The sequence below is a fragment of the Pelobates fuscus genome, chromosome 3 (assembly GCF_036172605.1).
Source record: "Pelobates fuscus isolate aPelFus1 chromosome 3, aPelFus1.pri, whole genome shotgun sequence".
NCBI lineage: Eukaryota > Metazoa > Chordata > Amphibia > Anura > Pelobatidae > Pelobates > Pelobates fuscus.
Window position 1 is genome coordinate 291889812 of NC_086319.1, and position 24199 is coordinate 291914010.

Consider the following 24199-nt stretch of genomic DNA (forward strand, 5'->3'; position numbering starts at 1 on the left):
CTCCCTGGGTCCACAGATTTGTCAAGCTTGGGGGTATATGCCAGAAATATGATAAAAGAAGTGAATGGAATTCAGACTCGGCTCTCCCTGCATTCAAGAAACCCTACATGACAAGAAACTCAGCTTGCTTTTTAAATGATATAAAACTCTCAGGGTGAGGGCTGATACAAATCTAAATCTGATTTCCCCATGTCTCAATCCTGCTGGGAGGATATAAATGAAAAATAGCATGTGTGTGATGTCTGCATCCAGTTAACACTAGGGCATGGTACATTGTAGGGGAATACAATCTTGGCCATGCTTGTTTCAAACAATCCCATATTTCAAGCTATATTACCTCTTTGAATAGCTCAGAGAGTGAAACTAATGGAAAGTAAAACACAGTTAATCAAAATCATTGATGATCATATTGCCAAATGTTATAATGTCACTATGAGGGGAGGCACAGGATGAAACCCAGTGCATAAGGTCCACATACATAACATTGTTTCAGGATAAATATTTTACGCATTGCTCAGTCACTGTACATGTGGTACTGGAAAAATTGTTTATACTAAGGGGCTGCATGGAAAAAAATCCTGAGTGAAAAATGGTTTGACAGGCAAAAAGCACATCACATATCAAAAACGTTGTTAATTACCATGACTTGCCCTTACATCAAAAGATGCAGGAGGCATGAATTAGATACATTTGTAAGCCCGATGTGTGTTTTTGCAGGAAAAAAATGTATTAAGCTATATCTCCCAAGTACAGCAATGCCCCCACGTGTGGCTTTGCTTGTCTTTTTAACGTTACGGGTGTCACAGCAAGGGTGCATAATTTATTATTGCACTATGCAATATTGCTATTTAATATAACTTGAGCAGTGCATCAATAATTGGACCCCTGGCTAGAGGACAAATGGCAGAGAGAAATTGCTCTTTTGATCAAAAGGGGCTTCTGCAAGGTGTGAAACGGATTGCCCTTTTTGATCTATCAAAGGTCCTGCAAGGTGAGACATTTTACACTTAAGCCACCTTTGTGACTAGTTTCAATGTAAATTAACTTACTTTGATCATATGGCTTGAAACTATCAATAGATAGTGTGAAGAAATGACTATATTATTCGATATTTTGTTGCATAGTTCTTGTTTTTTTGTGTACTTTTCATTCGGCAGATGGGACTGCCGAACCGAGACCACCCCTGGCTCACTTAACTTCAAAGCCGGCATCACTTTCACCCTCTATGTGTGCGGTCAGCGTTCGTACTGTCGAACGCCACGTGGCAGAGAAAACCGCGGCCATCTTGTTTTCGCCAAACAAAGGCAGCGGGACTTGGTCGTCGAGTGTCTGGAACTAAAATCGGACACTCGACTTCCCAAACACCGGTCTCCATCATGCGAACGCTGGAACTAGTGATACCGATTAGCTAGGAGAGCGCTATTCGGTACAAATATGCACACGAATGAGGGGAACAATCGCTGCTAGGAGCCAGGGGAATTCATTCGGTACTTTTATGCATTTCTTCCCTTTTTCTGAAGTGACCGGCAAAACCACTCGAACCTCTGGAACTATTTTGGGCAGTCCGCCCCCAGTGGACCGGTCACAAAGGACTTCCATACTTTTTGCGAACCCCTGAACCGATCCGGGTGAAATTTGGATATGTTGGTCACCCGGATCGGGGCTATCAGGGGATATAGTATTTGTGGGGATACCCCAGGTATAAAGGGGTGTTCCAGAAGTTGGGGAAAATTGTGAATTTTCAGCCTGGAGATAATTAGGTTGGCACTATATCAGACCTGATTATCTCCAGGACTAGGGGAGGGAACTGCCTGTTTGTATTAGGTGTGTTTTATATTTTTACTGTCCAGGATTGGATAAATATTACTCCTCCCTGTGGGATGTCCCCTTGCATGGGGACCTGCATAAAAAGCCATGTGTGTGAATAAACGTTAGTTCTGCTTGTATCCTGAATCTGGACTCTGACTGTTATTTTGGAATTCGTATGCTGTAACAAGGGAATTATCTTATGCAGCTGTTATATTCCGTAGGGATTTCGTTCCTGGGACTACCGAACCGGACTCTCGCTACCTTAGGCTCTGACCGTCCGGGAGGAAACTACCGAACTCGGTTTGGTTAAACTTGGTTTCCTTACAACTGGTGGCAAGCGGAGGGATTCGAATCCCGAATGGACATTGCAAACCAAGCAAGGGAATGAATGGCTCAGCAGTACCAGCTACTTAAAAGAACCACACTAAAGGATTTACTGGAAGCTCGAGGCAGAGTGGCAAGTAACAAGACAAAAGCTACGTTAATTGCAGAATTAATGCAGAGCGATAATACCAGCAACACAGAAATGGATCAAGAGGAAGAAAATGCGATGCAAAAGGACATCCGATGGATGCTCAGTCTGTTGGGACCCAACCCAGCTACAGAGGCGGTTCTGCAGGTCATGGCACAAGCCAGACAATCGCAAAAAGAGCGAGAGGACCGGGACAGACCGTCACAGGGGGATTTTCTACACTCCCCGGGAAGTACTGGGGAAATCCCAAAGAAGGTAAACTATGCAGCCTTTAAATCTTTCAATGACAATGAGATGGAAATTGACAGTTACTTGCAAGACTTTGAACGCCAATGTGCACTGGAGGGATTAGACTCCACGAAATGGGCTGCAGTCATTAGCTGTAAATTGTCAGGTAGAGCAGCCGAGGCGCTGCGAGCAGTACCTGAGGGGGACATACATAATTATGAAAAAATAAAAGACATTTTGTTGGCCAGATATGCTGTAACTCCGGAGGCATACCGGAAAAAGTTTAGAGATCTGAGAAAGACTGGGAGAGATTCCCATACGGAATGGGCGTTTCGGCTACAACGGGCGGCCCGCAATTGGATGAAGGGCTGCCAAGCAACCACCCTGGAGGATGCTTTGCAACTTATGTTACTGGAGCAATTTTTTAATCACGCTGCAGAGGACATAAAAGACTGGGTTAAAGATAGAAAACCAAAAACTGTGGAGGAAGCCGCCAGGTTAGCGGATGAGTATCAGGATAATAGGAGGAAGGAGCAAGGGGTGAGCAGACCACCTTTTAAGCCTAACTACCAGGCTCCAACAACCCCTACCCCTCCTAGACCCGCCATGAGTAACCCTTCACCGAACCCAGCAAACACACCACGTCCCCCTGCAGTGTGTCATTATTGCAAACAACCAGGGCATTACAAGAATCAGTGCCCTCGCTTAAACCGGGGAAGCTGGGAAAGGCAACCCCCACAACAACCCAGGGCAGCTGCTCATTGTGTGCAACAGGAAGGCACAACCGGTGTTCCTAACCAAGAAGAACAGTGGAGTGTATTGCACGAGGTCAACCCAGTTCAAGCTGGGGGTGACAACCGGGACCACCACCGCCAATGGATTACCGTAGATGGCGTGGGGGCCCGGGCTCTGAGAGACTCTGGGGCTACTTTGACTGTGGTGCAACCTCACACGATCAGAGCGCAAGCTCGCACCGGACGCACAGTCGCTGTGAGGGTGGCTGGGGGCGCTATTCACAAACTGCCCACCGCTAATATCCTTGTTGATTGGGGTTCCGGGTCGAAACAGCTAGAGGTGGGGATTATGCAAGAACTACCCGCCGAGGTTTTGTTGGGGAATGATGTAGGATGCTTGACCTCCCAACTGGCCCGAGACCCCCCTGCTGAGGCATACCCAGTGACCACCCGAGCTCAAGCCAGACTGGAAGCTCCGCTGCACTCTGAGGAAAACCAGGTAAGAGTCGAAATACCCCCCTTACCCGATCCTACCTTCCCTTTCTGGGATACCCCCCAGGGGTTTGAACAAGAGCAGCGTACCGACCCCACATTAGAGGGTTATAGGAAGGCAGCGGCCGTTACCCCAGGGAACAACCCGCACGAAAAGTTTGAGTGGTATAAGGGGTTACTATATAGAGTGACCGAGGGGGTGGGACAGGGGGCCACCCAGGTCATCAAAAGACAATTAATTGTACCCCGTAAATTCCGGGCTGAGTTGTTAAAACTCAGTCATGACATTCCCCTAGCAGGACATTTAGGGGTTAAAAAGACAAGAGACAGGTTAACCCAAACCTTCTTCTGGCCCAGGGTCACCCAGGACCTCAAGTATTATTGCAGGACGTGCGACGTCTGCCAAAGGGTGGGAAAAAGGGGAGATCTTCGGAAGGCCAAACTTCACCCATTGCCCATTATAGAACAGCCCTTTCACCGAGTAGCGGTAGATTTAATAGGACCCCTCAGCCGACCCAGCCAGTCGGGCAAAAAGTTCATACTAACCGTGGTCGACTACGCCACTAGGTACCCGGAGGCAGTCGCCCTCACCAATATAGAGGCCGAGACCGTGGCCGAAGCCCTTATTCAGATTTTCACCCGAGTAGGTTTCCCACAAGAGATCCTATCCGATCGGGGAACTCAGTTCACGGCTACCCTGACACAACAATTGTGGCAGAGCTGTGGAGTGAAACCCCTGTTCAGCGCCCCGTACCATCCCCAGACTAACGGGCTCTGTGAACGTTTCAATGGCACTCTAAAACAGATGCTAAAAACCTTTACAGAGTCCCACAAGAACTGGGAAAAATTCCTCCCCCACCTTCTGTTTGCCTACCGTGAGGTGCCCCAGGCCTCCACTGGGTTTTCCCCCTTCGAACTCCTGTATGGGAGAAAAGTTCGGGGCCCACTGGAGCTCGTACGGGAGCACTGGGAGGGCAATACAGACGAGGGGGGAGTCCCTATCGTCCAGTATGTTCTGGAGTTCCGGGACCGTCTGCGGGCGCTCACCGCATCGGTTCGGGAGAACCTGCAGACGGCCCAGGAGGACCAGAGGAAATGGTACGATAGGGGAGCCCAAGATAGAGTACTAGAATTGGGGCAGAAGGTGTTAGCTTTGAGGCCAGTTAAAAAGGATAAGCTACAAGCCGCATGGCAGGGACCATTTAAGGTAGTAGAACGGGTTAGCGAGACCACCTACATCGTGAGCAAATGCTCAGATGAAAGGCTGACCAAAGCCTTCCATGTGAATATGCTCAAACCATACTTTGAGAGAACAGAGGATGTGGGCGCCGTGTGTGCGCCCGCCACAGAAGATAGTGAGGGACTACCCTTTCCCGATTTACTAGACACCGCTCCCTGTACCATTGACCAAGTAAGCTTGGGTCAAAATTTAAACCCCCTGGAGAAAGGTGAGGCCACGCAACTGCTGCAAAGATATCAAGAGATGTTTTCAGCCACCCCAGGCTATACCTCCGCTGCGGTACACCGCGTGGAAACCCAGGGAGAGACGCCACTGCGGCAACAACCCTATCGGATCCCGGAAGCAGTGCGTGAGAGTATGCTCACCGAGTTAAGGGATATGTTACAGTTAGGGGTAATAGAACCCTCGCAAAGTCCTTGGGCCTCCCCGGTAGTCCTAGTACCGAAGCGCGACGGTACCACGCGCTTCTGTGTAGACTATCGGAGGCTTAACGATCGTACCATAACAGACGCCTACCCCATGCCCAGAATAGATGAGCTCTTAGACCGTATGGCGGGGGGGAACTACTTGACTACCCTGGACCTGTGCAAAGGTTATTGGCAGATCCCCTTGGAGCCTGCGGCCATCCCCAAGTCGGCATTCGTCACCCCTTTCGGGCTATACCAATTCAAGGTTATGCCCTTTGGGATGAAGAATGCCCCGGCTACCTTTCAGAGGATGGCCGATAGGCTCCTGGAGGGATTTCAGGACTTCGCATGCGCGTATCTAGACGATATTGCCGTCTACAGCCGCACATGGGGAGACCATCTGGGCCATGTGTCCAGGGTACTCCAACGAATCCACCTCGCCGGGCTCACGTTAAAACCCGACAAATGTCACGTAGGTCTGGCCGAGGTACAGTATCTCGGCCACAGGGTGGGCTCCGGTAGACAGCGTCCAGAGCCAGCGAAGGTAGAGGCCATAGCGAACTGGCCCCAACCTAGGACCAAAACCCAGGTACTAGCTTTCTTAGGGACGGCCGGTTATTATAGAAAGTTTGTCCCAGAGTACAGCGCCCTGGCCAAACCCCTCACCGACCTTACCAAAAAGGCCCTCCCCAAACAGGTTTCCTGGACCCCAGAGTGCACGGACGCTTTCCAGAAGCTTAAAGCGGCATTGAGTGAGGCTCCTGTGTTGGCAGCACCTGACTACACTAAACAATTTCTTGTACACACAGATGCCTCCATGTTCGGACTGGGAGCCGTGCTAAGCCAAGTGGGCACAGACGGCATGGACCACCCGGTGGCATACCTCAGCCGTAAACTGTTACCCCGAGAGGTCAGCTATGCCACCGTAGAAAAAGAATGCTTGGCCCTCGTATGGGCACTCAAGAAGCTCCAGCCCTATTTGTATGGGCGGGCATTTACCCTTATGACGGACCACAACCCCCTGGTATGGCTTAACCGGGTAGCTGGAGACAATCCCAGGCTATTACGGTGGAGCCTAGCCCTTCAACCTTATAATTTTACTATGCAGTACCGGCCTGGAAAACAAAATGGTAATGCGGATGGCCTGTCACGCCAGACCGAACTGGACTCCTAAACCGCTACTTTTCTCGGACATCCCCAAGCCAACCCGACAGGGTCTAGGCGGGTATGCCGACCTATGGACTTATAGGGGAGCAGTGTGAAGAAATGACTATATTATTCGATATTTTGTTGCATAGTTCTTGTTTTTTTGTGTACTTTTCATTCGGCAGATGGGACTGCCGAACCGAGACCACCCCTGGCTCACTTAACTTCAAAGCCGGCATCACTTTCACCCTCTATGTGTGCGGTCAGCGTTCGTACTGTCGAACGCCACGTGGCAGAGAAAACCGCGGCCATCTTGTTTTCGCCAAACAAAGGCAGCGGGACTTGGTCGTCGAGTGTCTGGAACTAAAATCGGACACTCGACTTCCCAAACACCGGTCTCCATCATGCGAACGCTGGAACTAGTGATACCGATTAGCTAGGAGAGCGCTATTCGGTACAAATATGCACACGAATGAGGGGAACAATCGCTGCTAGGAGCCAGGGGAATTCATTCGGTACTTTTATGCATTTCTTCCCTTTTTCTGAAGTGACCGGCAAAACCACTCGAACCTCTGGAACTATTTTGGGCAGTCCGCCCCCAGTGGACCGGTCACAAAGGACTTCCATACTTTTTGCGAACCCCTGAACCGATCCGGGTGAAATTTGGATATGTTGGTCACCCGGATCGGGGCTATCAGGGGATATAGTATTTGTGGGGATACCCCAGGTATAAAGGGGTGTTCCAGAAGTTGGGGAAAATGGTGAATTTTCAGCCTGGAGATAATTAGGTTGGCACTATATCAGACCTGATTATCTCCAGGACTAGGGGAGGGAACTGCCTGTTTGTATTAGGTGTGTTTTATATTTTTACTGTCCAGGATTGGATAAATATTACTCCTCCCTGTGGGATGTCCCCTTGCATGGGGACCTGCATAAAAAGCCATGTGTGTGAATAAACGTTAGTTCTGCTTGTATCCTGAATCTGGACTCTGACTGTTATTTTGGAATTCGTATGCTGTAACAAGGGAATTATCTTATGCAGCTGTTATATTCCGTAGGGATTTCGTTCCTGGGACTACCGAACCGGACTCTCGCTACCTTAGGCTCTGACCGTCCGGGAGGAAACTACCGAACTCGGTTTGGTTAAACTTGGTTTCCTTACAGATAGTTCAATCCTTTGATATGGTAAGGATATTAGTTAAATGAAGACTAGTATGTTCTAGTATCATATCCAAGAGAAACAGTAATACTTATCCACAGATTAGTAATTCCGCCTCATTTATATTATATTTAGAATGGGACAAGCACAGCCTTTTAATCATGTTGTGACAAACTCCCCTTTTTAGTGAGTTTGCCACAAGCTCCTGGAGGAGCCTGCTTGCCAGCCTTCTGCCCACAGACTATGGGCCCTGCAGGGAAACCTGTAAAAGACTACCAAACTTGACCGACTGTTAGCACTGATTTCCCTGGAACTGTTTTAGGGATGGGGCCATGCTTGTGGTCTGGCAAAACTATGACTTCCAGGAAATTCCTGAAACCCTGAACCGATCTGGGTGATTTTGGGATATGTTGACTTGGACTTGGATATGTGACTTTTATGGGGATATGTTGGATTTTGGGGTACTTTCTGAACTTTGTTAAAAAAAAAAAAAATTCTGCCTGGAGATAATTGAGTTACTTACAGAACTTTACTCAATTATCTCCTAAGCAGAGGGGAGGGATTGTGTGCTGTACATGGGCGTGTCACAGATTGTATGTTTGTTCTGATTGTTTTATGTCCTTTGTGTTCCTGTGCCCCATCAGGTCCGGGGGGTATTCCTCTGGCCTGGAAAATTGTGTAAAAAGCCAGTCGGTCCCATTTTACTTGAGATTCCTGCTTACACTCCAAAACTGTGTGTTGTCCAGTTATTGGAGGAAAAAAAAGATTTGCTCCTGTGTCTGCTGTTCCAGCTTGCAGGAGATTCAACGGGGAAAGTCCTTGTAAGGACTAGAGCTAATTCCCCATTTGGTTCCAGAGTTCCCAGGACTGAGTGTCATCCAGTGCCTGGAGGTGTCAGAGCTAATGTTCCCTTCGGCTCCAGGAAGGAGGTGGCGGTTCCAGGGTCCCAGTCAAGCTACGGCGACTGAGGGCAAGAAGTGCTGCAGTTTGTCCCTTGTTCCAGCTAGGAAGTGGTCCTTTGGCGGAGGGGCACAGTCGGTGTGATCCGTTACACACGTCTAAACACCACTTATACCACTTAAACCGGGTGGCAGGGGTTGTGATGTCTGCTATATTAGCTCACACGTAAGTCATGTGATAAATCCCTGGAATGGGAAAATGGTAACAAATTCATAGAGGCAATTATTATTTCAGTGGCAAGTACAGAAGAGGAGATAAAACCAAAAGTTTATATTTGGCTTGTTTTTTTCTAGAACACAAGGGAGTGGCTACTTATTTTGTCTATAGGTATGCCTTATCTCTGCCTCTGTCTTGGTGGTGGCAGTGTTAAAATAGTAATAGTTATATGATTATGTTTAAGTGTGGGTGGTGTTAAAGTGGGGATTTTGTCATTATTTCGGTCCAGTGCAGACAAATAGTGAACTTTAACCCTTTCACCACCACAGCTACATCACGCACACTCTTGGAGTAGGGTGCGTTCGTGACAATGGGACCAAATTATTCATCTCACTATTTATAATTAAAAAAACTAGACAGACCCATCTCTCATTTGGGACTGTTTACCAGCCCATAAGTTATAAAAACATTGAAGCAAATTATTTTGAAAAGCAGACCCCACAGTGTATTTCATTATGAGTAATTTTTTATCAAAGTGTTCTCATATACATTGCATTGTGATTTCTTTCGCAGAGTGCGTGCCAATGTAGACTTAGGGGTGTACTCACTTTTGTTGCCAACGGTTTAGACATTAATGGCTGTGTGTTGAGTTATTTTGAGGGGACAGCAAATTTACACTGTTATACAGTTTGTACACTTACTACTTTATATTATAGCAGAGTGTCATTTCTTCAGTGTTGTCACATGAAAAGATATAATAAAATATTTGCAAACATGTGAGGGGTGTACACACTTTTGTTAGATACCGTACTTTTAAATTGTTTAGTGACTTACTAAGACCATTTACTATTCTAGAACAATATAATGTGTGGTTCTTCCCTGTCTTTACAGACATTCAACGAAGGAAGATGAAAGCAACCATTGTTTGGACTCAACTAGAATGTTCCATTGGTGCAAAGAAGTTCCATTAGATAAAGCTATACTGGTGAGACTCTCTGAGAAAGTGCATTTGATTAAAAATGTTAATTTCTATAATAGATTCCTATAAACAACAAATCACCTTTAGAGCGTGTGTAAAATGCAAATCAGCTCAAACACTTATGTTGAAATCCCAAAACCACACAAAAAAATTGAATACATATACATACAAAAGGTGGAGCGGGTCTCTGTTGGAAATATTCTATAGGGGAGATATATGAACAGATAGTGCAATATTGTTTTACACAAATATTGAAACATAAATTATCAGCAGTAGTCTCACTCACAAACGTGGAGTCAATGATCTACCCATACCATCAAAGCCAAATGAGATCATTGGCTCCACGTTTGTGAGTGAGACTACTGCTGATAATTTATGTTTCAATATTTGTGTAAAACAATATTGCACTATCTGTTTATATATCTCCCCCATAGAATATTTCCAACAGAGACCCGCTCCACCTTTTGTATGTATATGAATTCAATTTCTATAAGAGAATGGCAAGGGAAGCTGAATAATATTCAGTACAGTGTTTAAAAATGGAATTGCTGCACAGCACTGTATATTTGTAAATGTTAACAAGCAGTGGAGGCTTGTCCCCAGGTGGCGTCGGCCCGCCAGTTTTTGTTGCTATAAAAAAATCTAAACTATTGGCATTGTTGGAAATAATAAAAAAAAGAATATGTAGTGTCCTCCTTTTATTGATGAATGGAAACGCTGCTTAGAGGTTAAACAACTAATCATGTAAAGATTTTTTTCCCCACAACTACCCCTAAGGCATTCGTAATTTGATTTTACATGATTTCTGGTGTCACCCATTGGATTTGCATTGAGCTGTCAGCTCTTCTGCACCCTAAAAGACAGGCCCAAGTATTTTAACATATTCTATCAATGTGTAACAGCATCCAGGGTAGAGTAAAACCTCTTTAATGTAATTGTTGTTTCCTAATTACATGTATCTATAGGTTTATGGTGTTGGAGTAGGCCTGGTGTCACAGTGCGTCAGGGTAGCATACATGGGCTCAATTGGGCAGACATAATTCAAGTGATAAAAGCTATCCCATGAGTTAAAGGGAACTGATCAATACAGTTAAATATTATTAATGATTTAGATTTCCTAATATATAACTCCATTAAAAATGGTCTTCCTTTAAAAAAAAAAGTATTTTTTTTTTAATTATTTGCATACAAAACTGTTTCTTGAAATTAAATTGAATGCAAAAATAAATACAATGTATACAGTTCAGGAAGGTAACAATGAAGCATCCCACACATTTGATATTGGAACTCTGGTGACTCATTAACCTGTACGGCCAGTGAGTCACCAGAGACATGGGTTATAGCAATGGAGTAAATGGTGAAGAGATTTTTGGAAATATGATGGTAAATGGATGTCCTAAAATGTAAAAATGTTTAGAGGAGGAGTTCTAACTTTAAAGTGGAAAGACCAGGGAGAGAATAGCCTGGTAGATCTTACTGATGCAAGAAGCAAAAGTATTAATTAGTAATTATTGGTAGACGTAAATACTTGTGCACATAATAAAATGTTATATTAATAAACTAGCTTTGCAACAAAAGATGTGTGATTTGTCAGGATCTACAGAGGCCAATGCAAAATTACCAGATGGCTTATTTGAAGAAAAACAGAAACGTGAAGACTATCCACAACACTGTTCAGTTAGATAGTATAGGTGGGTATTCTTGTAAAAGGCACATCTTGAGCTTGCAAACTGGATTAAACAGCTTGTTTTATTAGATCGTGATACGTTTAAGTTAAGGACATCCATTTACCATCATGGGCGTCTGCAGAGGGGGGCAAGGAGGGCACTTGCCCCCCTCCCCCCCCTCCCCCCCGGATTTTTAGCTTGTTCTGCTATTTTTCGTGTGAGATTTAAAATGAACTGCAATACCGGCGCCGGCCAGTAGGTGGCGCTGTGTATGGAGAGAGACAGGGACAGGAAGCTGCATCTATGCCTGCTTCTCTCTGCTGATTGGGGCAGCCTATATATTAGGGGAGTGAGGGATGGGGGGCAGCCTATATATTAGGGGAGTAAGGCATGGGGGGCAGCCTATAGATTAGGCAAGTGAGGCATGGGGGGGAAGCCTATAGATTAGGCAAGTGAGGCATGGGGGGCAGCCTATAGATTAGGCAAGTGAGGCATGGGGGGAGGTGGGGGCCTAAATGAAGTGTCAGCAAGGAGCAGGAAGGGTCTGCAAGGAGCAGGAAGGGTATGCAAGGAGCAGGAAGGGTATGCAAGGAGCAGGGGCAGGAAGGGTCTGCAAGGAGCAGAAAGGGACAGAAGGAGCACAAACGTAAAGGAGCAGAAAGAATCAGAAGGAGCACAAAGGTAAAGTTGAAGAAGGAGCAGAAAGGGGCAGCAAGGAGCACAAAGCTAAAGTAGGAGAAGGAGCAGAAAGGGTCTGCAAGAAGCAGAAAGGAATCAGAATGAGAAAGGAGCAGAAGGGCGCAAAATAAGCAGAAAGGTAAAGGAGCAGAAGGAGCCAAATATAGAAGACAGTGTCAGAAGAAAAAGAAGACTGTCAAATGAAGGAGAAGAAAAGGAGATTGGAGCAGGAAGGACAAATGGACTGAAACCTCCACTTTATTCTGGACACCACATCATAAGGCTTTGGTACCTGGTCCTGGAAGGGAAACTCTGGAACTTCTCATCTCCCAAGGTAAAAAAAAAATATCAGTGTTAATGTGTTCACTTTTATTTACTGAATGTCAGGAAGCACAGAGTGCTGCTGGGTAGGGGTGTTGCTGATTGGCTAGAGCGGTCAGCTGGCACTAAGCCAATCAGTAGCTCACCATTCATAAAAAAGTTTAAAAAAATTATGAACCGGGAACTAGCGATTGGCTTAGAGCGTCAACTGTCAACTCTAGCCAAACAGCGGCACCCATGCCTGATGTCAATCTGCACTTCCTGACACTCCGTTACAGATGCCGAATACCACTGAGGGACCTGGAGCTGGAGGAAGCCTTTGGGGTTAAACCATTTGAGAGCGGTTTAACCCCTTAAAGGAAAGAGCACCCAGGGGCTTCCTGGCATCATAGCATTTTCATTTAGATGAAGTCGTTATGGTGACCAGAATGTTCCTTTAATTTGCTTAAAGGAACACTATAGTGTAAGGAATACAAACATGTATTCCTGACACCATAGTTGTGAAAACGCTATTCACCCTGGCTTTATGTGATAATCACTATGCTCCTCCCCTTCATGACACTGTCAAAAAGGGGCTAAGCATAGATGTCATTACAATTATGCCCCCCCCCCCCCCCTGGAAAAATTCCTGCGGACACCCATGCGTTTAAAGCTGACGTAACTGCAAAGATGCATTAAAGATTGTATTTATTAATTGCCACTAGTTTGCCCCAATGCCAATTAGTAAACATTTCTGACCCGAGTGAAATTGTTCAATAAAAAACACAATATCAACTTATATTTACTAAATAATGTTGCAGTTTCCTGAGAGTAGAGAAGCCTTTTTTTTTTTTTTTTGGTGTAGTTGCTACACTTTGTGGGACCAGGCAGCTTTCCTCACCACGTGAATTGTGCCAATCAAATGAACTCTTTCAGTGCAATGTGTAATAGGACCAGGGTATTCCCTCTGGTCTGGTACTACATATTAACCACTTGAATTCTTGATTGAAGAGCTGCAATCAATCTTCTTTCTTATGCTAATAATGTATGCTCTACAACAAAAACAGCCATCATATGTCAAAAAGACTCTTTATAGGGGGCGGAGCCTAGCATCTGACCGGAGCGGTTGTGCTGCACCTCAGCTCCTGCCCAACACAGCACAAATCGGGGTATTAACCCCCCAAAAACGGCATAAAAACATGCAGGAGAGGTGCCATTAAGCAGGGAACAACCAGATGACACTTGGGTGCTAAAACAAAACGTGTAACCCATCGAGAATCGGCATTACCACCCGAGGCCTACCAGAGATCGGGCAGTGGAGAGACGGCCGCTCACCACGCTGCAGACCTGAGTATGGACTCCCAGTGGTTCCCGACTCCTACCCCCCCCCCCCCCTTTGGACCGATGGGGGTCATCTCGGTCCAGTATGGGCAATGAGAGAAACAACAAAACCTGAAATCGCGGCTCACAGGCAAGCAGCAAAAGAGTTACCAAGCACATGGCCTGCTTAAGATGGCGGCGACGACAAGCGAGAGAAACCACACACAAGGGACAGAGAATGGCAGCAACATTCAGAAGCGACTGGATGCAGCCTTTGACCAATTCTGGACCAAGCTATGGCACCTGCTGAAAATGCCTCAAGTAAACCTGCAAGCACCACCACCACAGGGCGTGCGGAGGCGGGGGCACAGGGAGCAGAGAGACACACTAGTGAAACAGATGAGAATGAAGGGGCGGCATGAAGGTGAGCCACAACATGCGCCATCCGACGCCTTGCCCCCCAAGCAACACTCAGTCTCACTGAGAACCCGCAACCGTAAGCGCCCCAGAACAACTTCCCAGGCCCTCCGCCTGCACAAAGGCAAAAGAAGCCCAACCGCACAAAAACAAGCTCCGGGTGCCTGAGGAATATGGCGCCTACGCAAATCCGCCGACTCTCCCCACCATGACCTCACCACAACCCGACCGGGCAGAGACCGACCCCTTGCGACTAACTCACCAGGGAGGAAGAGGAACGCACCACAGAGCCAACCACAGGCCCAGAGAAGCACCCGCTTGCCTAACCCACGCCCTTGGATGATTCTACCGACCACCAAGTGCAACATCGAGAGCAGCTGGTGCGGAGGGACATGCACAGGGGCCCCCGCAAAGGCCTGGGGCCGGCGGAGCGACCAAACCTGGACTAACGGGACACTATCCTCTATCATGCAAGTCAGCGAGGGTATAGGGTAATGACATGGCGCACTAGCGCAGGCGGGACACGCTCAGATATGCTCCCCCTTAAGCTATGTTTTGTTTTGCCTTATACTACTCCCTATCATTCTATCAGCCTGACAGGCTTGTTACTGCAGCCAGAAGGAAAGAACCTTCCCATGCAATCTATGTCCCCTATGTTGTTAATCGCTTACTGATTAATTTAAAACGAAAAAAAAAAAAAAAAAGACTCTTTATATTATTTTTGTTTATTATCTCACATTGTCCTACTTAGCGCACCCTGTATTTGTTGTATCTTGTTCTCTCCATTCTTTGAAGGGTTTGAGGGTTACCCTTCCCCTCAGGTGTGCAGCTCTATTCTCCCCTGTGATCAGCCCTGTAGCGCTGTTCCTCTCCTATTTTATTTTTTTATATGTCAAAAAGGCACCTAAGAAAACCTGGATGCCTGCAGGGTTCAACATTGAGGGAACCCTGTTGCTTTAAGTGGACTTGCACAGTACTGTGTATAAACAATGTATATGCAAATATCACAAATCCTCTGAGAATAGCTCATTTTAGCAACCATGGTTGTATTGCCATCTAGTAAAACAAGTTGCAAGTTTTTTCTTCCCATTTGGGAATTTTCCAATTTGAATCCATTTTAGCTCCATATTAATAGCATGTAGAGGGATAATCCCCTGCAGCAGAGCAAATATAGAGAATCATAGAAAACACTTGCGTCTTCTCTCCATTTTGCTCCTCTTGTATTATCAGCATCTTTCTCTGAAAGAGATTCCAAGAAAAATGGTAGGTCTGTATTAAAAATGCATTGTTCTCGGAGGACTACAATATTCAATTTCTTCTGGATGAAGAAGTACAAGATGGCATAAGAGTAAATAGGCTGGCCTTACTGAGTCTCAAGTAAGAGTATTTTTAAGTATGTTAGTTTAAGTTGCACATAAATACTTTCCTGAGAGCCTGTGTCTAGAGTAGAAGCTTTTTGGAATGACAAAGGGTCCAATACGCAAAGTGCAAATTGGTAGAACGTTTACCGGGCCTTAAAAGGCCCAAATAACATAGGAAAGGACAGAGAATAGTCAGAGACAAGCCGAGGTCAAGGGAGCCAGAAAACAGGTAAGCGAATAAGCAAGCCGAGTCAAAGGGAAGAAGAACACAGAATAGTCAAAACCAGACCAAACCAGAGTAAGCACTATAGGAACAATCAAGCTTGAACCACAACAGGGCAATGATTCATTGCAAATTATTCCTTTTTGCAGTTTGGCTCTTTAAGTGATGGCCGCGCCCCCAAAACGTCCGAATTCGAACATTTTGGCAGGTCATGACATCATCGACATTGACGCGCCGCGTCATAAAGAGGGGCAGAGATACCATGGCCAGCATCTGAATGGCTGAGATGAGAGGAGGGAGTGTGAGAAGTGTTCCCATCAGGTGGCAGAAGACCCACAGGCTGGATCCCTGCCTGGGCAGTAACAACAGGTACCCTGACAAGAAGAAAAGGAATTCTGCAATAAATGACAAGGCTTTTTTTTTATTTTATTTTTTTATTTATTTATCAAGTCATGCATAACCAGTGACAAGGTAATCAGTTAGCGATATGTAGTATACATCACAGGGAATTAATGCACATAAAAGTAAAAATATATTGTTAAACAGGTTTCACAGTAATGGTAAACATCAGTACAGCGGAGCGACATGTATAAATTTCACATTTTGTGCCTGCAAGGATCAAGGTGATCTATTTAGCACTCGTCATGTGTGTTCAATAGTGTGATGGTTACTCTATATCTTTACGCAAATTGCTGCCATTCGCACATATTTTGAATGGGTTGGTCGGCCGGACCGGTGTCCTTCACACTCAATGTTGCAGTAGCTGCCCCAATGCAAGGGTGATTCGGTTTGTACCGTGCCTTGACTATTTATTTTCGAATTACCTCTGTGTCTTGTTGTAGTGCTTCTATGCCAATTACCTAGTCGTGTGTACTTTTTGCATGCATGAACAATTTTTGTAAACTTTTTTAATACTTTCCCTTATAAAGGAAAGAAAGAGAGAAAAAAAAGAGAGAAAAGAAAAAAATAGGGGGGAGAGGGAAGAAAAGAAGGGGGGAGTTCTGTTGGAGAAGGGGGGGATAAGGGTGGCCACCCTGCCACAGCCGGGGTGAAGACAGGTTACGTCATTGTATTACAGTGTCTCTTAGCAGTTCATGTAGTCCTCCCATGGTTCCCAGGTTTTGAGGAATAGTGGGTATGTGTCTCGTACTTGTGCTGTAAGTTTGTCCATAAGGGGTGCCTCTTTGATGTTGCAAGTGACTCTGTCCATTTGTGGTATGTCAACTTGGAGCCATGATTGTGCAATAGCTCTCCTTGCAGCTAGATTTATTTTGTTTAGAAGCTTTTGCTCTCTTTTACTTAGGTTGTCTATTGGTTTCGCTATGAGGAAAGTCCAGGGGTCTGGCTCAATTGGTCTATTCAGGACCTCTGTTAGGAGCCTGGCTATACCATCCCAGAATCGTACCGCTTTCGGACATGTCCACCATATGTGTAGGTAAGTTCCATTTTCTCCACATCCTCTCCAACAGATGTCAGTGGGTGTTTTGCCCATTCTACATTATTTGACCGGTGTGGTGTACCATCTCAAGAGTGTTTTATAGCATTGTTCCTGGTGTAGTACACAAATGGAAAAAATCTGCCGTTCCCACCAACCCAGGTGGAGGTTTGCATATGAGGGGGCACAAGCCGTCCCCATAGCAGTACCTCTCACCTGGTGGTAGAATTTGGTGTTGAATAGGAAGTAGTTATGTGACAGAATAAATTCTAAAAGACGCACTACAAAAGTTGCATGGAGATCATCATGGCACTGTCTCTGGTTCAGAAAAAATCTCACATGCTCCAAGCCCCTATCATGAGGGATGGACGAATAAAGAGATTCTACATCCAAACTACAGAGGTTTACATTAGGGGACAATTTAAGATTGGAAAGCAGATTCAAAGCTTGCTTAGTATCCCTTATGTATGATGGTAGAGTCTCAACTAGAGGTCTCAAAATTCTGTCGATATATAAGCTGCCATTCTGGGTCAGGTTGTCAACTCCAGAGACAATGGGACGTCCCGGTGGGTCCTGTAGGTTCTTATGGATCTTGGGCAGGCAGTAGAAGGTTGCTATCTTGGGGTGACGATTGAGAATGAATTCGTACTCGTCCCAAGACAGCAACCCTCCACTGCGGCCAAGATCCAAAATATTCTTTGTATTGAGTCAGATAGTCATTGGTGGGGTCAGATCTCAGGACCCTATAGGTTTCAACATCACCAAGGACGTGTTCTGCCATCCCAATATATTGTGTAACGTCTAATACAACCACATTACCCCCCTTGTCTGCTGGCTGGACTACCCTTATCTACTTGTGCCCTTGAGAAAGGCGAAATTTATCGCCGAAACGCGCGTTGGGCTATGGGTCTCTATTAATTATTTTTTCACTACCTTGCAAACTGCCTTTGGTAATTAAGTTACCACTATTTGTTGTATTACAGCAGGGATTCCGATTCCATTCTACTTTGCCGGCAGAATCCCTGTTACTTACTTTGCATTTTGCTTGTACTAGTGATAACCTATCTTTACTTAATTTTTTAATCCTTTTGTTTCCAGTATACTTACCTCTTTCTGTCCTTTCGATTTCTTACAGTCTGAGACACTTATAGGGATAGTTTAATTGGTATATACCCAGGTGTATGATCCTGGTCTCTACCTGAGGATCACGCTTTACCAGGGGAACTTTAGGTTCTTATACATTTCTTTTTTTTCCATTCATTTGGAATGTTTGATGTATACACCGGCCTGTTCTCTATAGATACTTGTTGATACATTTGGCTACTTTTTGCTGTTACACTTTCTGTCATAGAGTGACTATTATTATTTTTAAAGTCCCACTGTATCAACTAATCTAGTTTACGCCATATGAGGCTGGTGTTTATATCTCTATTTGTATTTTGTCCACAATGACTGTTTGATCAGTCCAATGTACCTAGGCAAGTGGTGCTACCTTTATCAATTTCCTATTAAACTTATTTATTATTTTTCTATGTGGTTTGCACCATGTCCTGAGATACATTTTTAATGTGATTTATATAGATTGCTCCACTGGGGTATTGGTTATGCAGGGATTTACTTTCTATTTAGGAGAGTTTCTCCCTCATTCCCTTTATTTTGTATCCTCTGTAGTATTTAGGGTTAAGCCCTGTTCGTACCCCTGTAACCCACCTTTGTGTATTTTTTACCTGATCCTTCTCAGGTTGTTCAAATACACCTTTTTTATATTCTATCATATCCCCCCTGTCTCGTCTTTCCTCCAAGCTATACATGTTAAGATTCTTTAACCTTTCCTGGTAAGTTTTATTCTGCAATCCATGAACCAGTTTAGTAGCCCTTCTCTGAACGCTCTCTAAGGTATCAATATCCTTCTGAAGATACGGACTCCAGTACTGCGTACAATACTCCAAGTGAGGTATCACCAGTGTTCTGTACCATGGCATGAGCACTTTCTCTTTCTACTGCTAATACCTCTCCCTATACAACCAAGCATTCTGCTAGCATTTCCTGCTGCTCTATTACATTGTCTGCCTACCTTTAAGTCATCAGAAATAATCACCCCTAAATCCCTTTCCTCAGATGTTGAGGTTAAGACTCTATCAAATATATGTATATGTATGCGTGCAAGGGCTGCATTGTGTGTGTGTTCATGAGGTATGCATTGTGTGTGTGTAATGGATGCATTGTATGTTTTTGTGTGTGTAAGGGAAGGATGGTGTGTTTCTGTGTAAGTGTAGGATGCATTGTATGTTTCAGTGTGTGTGTGTGTGTGTGTGTGTGAAAGAGAGAGAGAGTAGGGATGCATTCTGTGCATGTGTGTGTCTGTGTATGTGTAAGGATGCATTGTGTATGTGCGTAGTGTGAAAGAGAGGGTTTTTGGGGTAGGATAGGGGTTGAGAGGGGAGCAACTCTTTATTTTTATGTGTATCTCTTACAAACTTCTTGTGTGTCTCTTACCCCCCTCCCCCCCAACCCCTTTGCGTCTTACTCTTCCCAGCTCCTTGGCATGTGTCTTTTCCCCCCAGGCCCATCTGTGTGTCTCCCTCACAAGCGACTCTGTGTGTCTCTCTCCTGAGCACCTCTTTGTGTCTCTGTCTCGTCTACCAGCCCTTCAGTGCTTTTCTTTCACACCTTCCTCAGCCTTTCTGTGTGTCTTACACTCCCCCCGTTCCTTAATGATCTCTTCCACGTCCCCTGTCCCTTAGTGGTCTCAACTACACTTCTCCCATCCTGTCTCTTAGAACTCTCCCTTCCCCTCATGTCCCTTATTGTTCTTTCCTCCCCCCCCTGTTCCTTAGTGCTCTTCCCTGCTCCCCTGTCCCTTAGTGCTCTCCCCTCCCCTCCCCTTCTGTCCCTTAGTGTTCTCCCCTCCCCTCCTGTCCCTTAGTGTTGTCCCATTCCCTCCTGCCCCCTAGTGCTCTCCCCTCCCGTTCTTTAGTACTCTTCCATCCCCTCCTATCCCTTAGTGTTTCTATCCCTTTGTGATCTCCCTTCCCCACCTGTCCCTTAGTGAAAGCTCCTGTACCGCGGTTCGCGCTGCCCAACCACGCTACACAGAGTGACCTGGTAGGAGGGAGCACTCTGCTCTTCCCTCCTGCCGGATCACTCGAAACTTGCGCCCCCCCCCCCCCCCCCGGGCCGGTGCACCCCAGGAGACTGCCTAAGTCGCCTAAAGGACGCGCCGGCCCTGCGTGCTGTTCCTGTGAGTATGTGTGTGAGATGAGGCCTTACAGTCTTACAGGTATTACAGTCATAATGCTGACAAAGCATCAAGAGAGTTGTAGTCTACAACAACTAGAGTACCAAAGGTTGCCTACAACTGCACTAGTGTATTGGTTAAAATGCCCAGTAATTCATCACGTGAAGTCCTCCTGACATTGTGTGACAAACTGTGTGTCACACAAGTACATCATGTGATATGATGAGTGAAATGTAATGGTGCCCTGCACTGGTGCAAGGCTGGTTGTCTAACAACAAATATGTTAACACCATATGTGCATAAAAGTTGAGCTAAAACATTCTTGTGTTAAAAATATGAATGTGCATATTTTTATAAATGTTTTACAAAATAATAGGATATGAGCTTTCATTTAAGGACAAGCTCTACACACGTTGTAAGTGTCCCTTTAATAGCCACTTATACATTGATTTACACTCAGCTCTGCACCAAAAATAAAATACTACTTCTGGCATTATTAGTTTATTTAGTCCATTCATTATTTAGAACATGTGTATAAATTTATGCCATTTTGTTTCTTTTGGCTGCATTTATTTTCTGCATCTGCGGGTGTGAGGAGCGATTTGTGCATTTAACAAAAATCATACTTTACTTAGAATGCAGCAGAAGAACTCTCATTAATTATTTCAAAGCAATCACTTTGTGTCATATTAATAAAAATCTAATTAGTTTCCATAAAATCACATTTTATTATGAAATAAATATACTGCTGTGCTTTTACTTAATGGATATTAACATTGCTCTGTTTCCATTTATAATGTGTGTGTGTATGTGTGTGTGTGTGTGTGTGTGTGTATATATATATATATATATATATATATAGAGAGAGAGAGAGAGAGAGAGAGAGAGAGAGAGAGAGAGAGAGAGAGAGTTAATGCAATGTTAAACACAAATACACACACCGGGCAAGTCATAAGACTTGCTTTCACCACAGAAATCTCACTTTAACAGTACTCTCACTACTGCAAGGGATTCTGGGATCCTGGGATATCTATATTCCAAAAAATGAGGGTGAACTCCAAGGGACCTATTGGGGTCGAAACGTTGATCGGGACTTTATTTATGTTGTATTGGAGACATTTAAGTAAAACAATATTACTCAAAATCCCTTGGAGTGCACCCTTATTTTTTTGACTATGTGTGTCTGTATGTATGTGTATGTGTGCCATGGTCGACCAAAGAAGTTGAGTGCAAGTGCTCTGCGTCATATCCAGAGGTTGTCTTTGGGAAATAGACGTATGTGTGCTGCCAGCATTGCTGCAGAGGTTGAAGGGGGGACAACCTGTCAGTGCTCAGACTATACGCTGCCTACTGCATCAAATTGTTCTGCATGGCTGTCGTCCTGGAAAGAAGCCTCTTCCTCTTTTAAAGATGATGCACAAGCAAGCCCGCAAACAGTTTGCTAAGAGACAAGCAGACTAAGTCCGATGAGACCAAGATAAACTTATTGTAGCGTTACTTACCCTTTCCAGGGGCTGGCCGGGGTCCTCTGTTCGAGCCGCGCGCGGTCCTGCTGCTGCACGAGCCGCGCACAGCTCATCCTAAAGCAGGAACAGGAAGGCGGGCAGTGACCGCGAGAAGCGGTCACGTTTCCCGCCTGACTCTAAGAGCGCGCCGCGGGTCTCGGGCGTGCTCTTAAAGGGACTGTGGGAGCCTAAATTGGAAAAGGCCTCCCATTGGTCCCTGTTATGCCACACTCCCCATACACTTACCTTTTGGGGGCGTGGAGATGTCAGGGACCAATCAAAATAGATGTTTAGTTATTTATACTCACCTTTTCCCCTTGGTTCCTTGCCCTATAGTGGTTTCTGTTTCAGTTCCCTTTAGCGCTTGTTGTATTCAGTTGTGTTCCTTCATACTTGACCTTGGCTTTGTTTTCTGACTACGTTATCTCTTTATCCTTATCTGTTCTGTTTGCCGGCTTGCTGTTTACTGTGTACCAGACCCCGGCTAGTCCTAGTTTACGCTGTCCCTTTGTGCCCTTGACCTAGGATCGTTACTGACTCTGTACTTCTCCTATATCCATCAAGTCCGGCCACTCTAAGGTCCGGTAGACGTATCTCCCCTCTGTGTTGTCTTCTGTTTAGCTGAATCCTGCGTGTTGGGGTATATTCTCGTTACATTACGATAGGGCCATGGACCCCGCAGATTTACCTCAGCAAATGGCATCCCATGAGGCTAGATTTGTAGAGCAGGATCACCATATGGATCAGATAGCTCAGGCTCTCCAGACGCTCTTATCTAGAACTATTCCAGCAACTACACCTCTTCTTCCTGAAGTATCTACTTTGCCTAATACTTCGGCCCATTTAACACCTCCTCCTAGGTATGGAGGGGACTCTAAGACATGCAGAGGTTTCATTAATCAAATAGAATTCCATTTTGAGATGTATCCACGTTCATTTCCCACAGAAAGGTCTAAGGTGGGGTTCTTTATGCACCAACTTGCCGATAAAGCACTTGAGTGGGCAAACCCTATTTGGAAGGCTAATGGACCTATGGTGCATGATTTCAACAGTTTTCTTACGGCTTTTCATAGAACTTTTGACACAACTAAAAGGTCAAAGAATGCCACAAGAGCATTAATGAGAATTAAACAGGGTTTTAGGTCTGTGGCTGACTATGCTATTCAGTTTCGTACCCTTGCTTCACAGGTAGATTGAACCAATAATGGGTTAACTACTGCGTTCATGGAAGGTTTATCTGACACTATATTGGATGAGGTAGCAGCTAAGGAGCTTCCTATTGCATTAGAGGACCTTATTGACTACCTCATTGATATAGATAATAGGATTTGTGACAGGCTCTATACTAAGAACAGGAATAGACGTTTTGTTACACCTATTAACCCCAGAGTTGATAAACCTGAGAGTGTTAAAGTATCTGAGGAGGAACCCATGCAATTAGGGGTTGCCAAACTCTCTGATACTGAAAAATTACATAGGAGAAGGGACAGACTCTGCCTATACTGTGGTAGGAGAGACCATATGGTAAAGGAATGTCCTTTGCTTCCGGAAAACTCTAGCACCTAAGGCCTTATAGGGGACTGGTCTTGGGCGTGATATCTAAGTCTCCTAAATTGCATCCTAACCGTTTGCTTCTCCCTGTTTCTTTACATATGGGGGAGAGTTGTATAGCTGAGCACATATATGCTCTGGTTGACTCTGGGGCAGCTGAAAATTTCGTAGACTCTGGTTTTGTTAAGAAAAACAACATTCCCATCAGAGAGAAGGAGACACCCTTGGCCGTTGAGGCCATAGATGGTAGACCATTAAGTTCTCCAGTTGTTACTCATGAAACTGTAACGTTACACATGTATACAGGGGTTTTACACTTTGAAACCATTCAGTTCCAGGTCATCACCTCTCCCTCTTCACACCTAGTGTTAGGGTACCCATGGTTACATGCTCACAATCCCATTTTCGACTGGGAATCAGGGCAAATAAAATCATGGAGCGAAGCCTGCTACGAATCTTGTACTATTGAAGTCACCCCTTTGAATTCTGTTAATGTTCCTACTACTCCTACTTTGTCTACGGTTATACCCCCTCAGTACTTGTTTCTCAAGACTGTCTTCACTAAAAGGGAAGCTGACAAATTACCGCCTCACAGACCCTATGATTGTGCTATCGATTTATTGCCTGGCACTATACCTCCAAAGGGCAGGGTGTACCCTTTATCTGTTCAAGAAAACCGTGTCATGGAAGAGTATATTAAGGAATCACTAGAAAAGGGGTTT

At 45.1% G+C, this 24199-nt stretch overlaps 1 protein-coding gene across 1 annotated transcript in view; it reads left to right on the top strand.

Moving 5' to 3' along the window:
- Positions 1–24199, top strand: part of KCNU1 (potassium calcium-activated channel subfamily U member 1) — a 105348-nt gene that overhangs the window by 8495 nt on the left and 72654 nt on the right. Inside the window, exon 2 of the mRNA XM_063445599.1 lies at positions 9695–9788. Coding sequence (XP_063301669.1) covers positions 9695–9788 — 94 coding nt within the window. The remainder of the gene's footprint in view (positions 1–9694; positions 9789–24199) is intronic.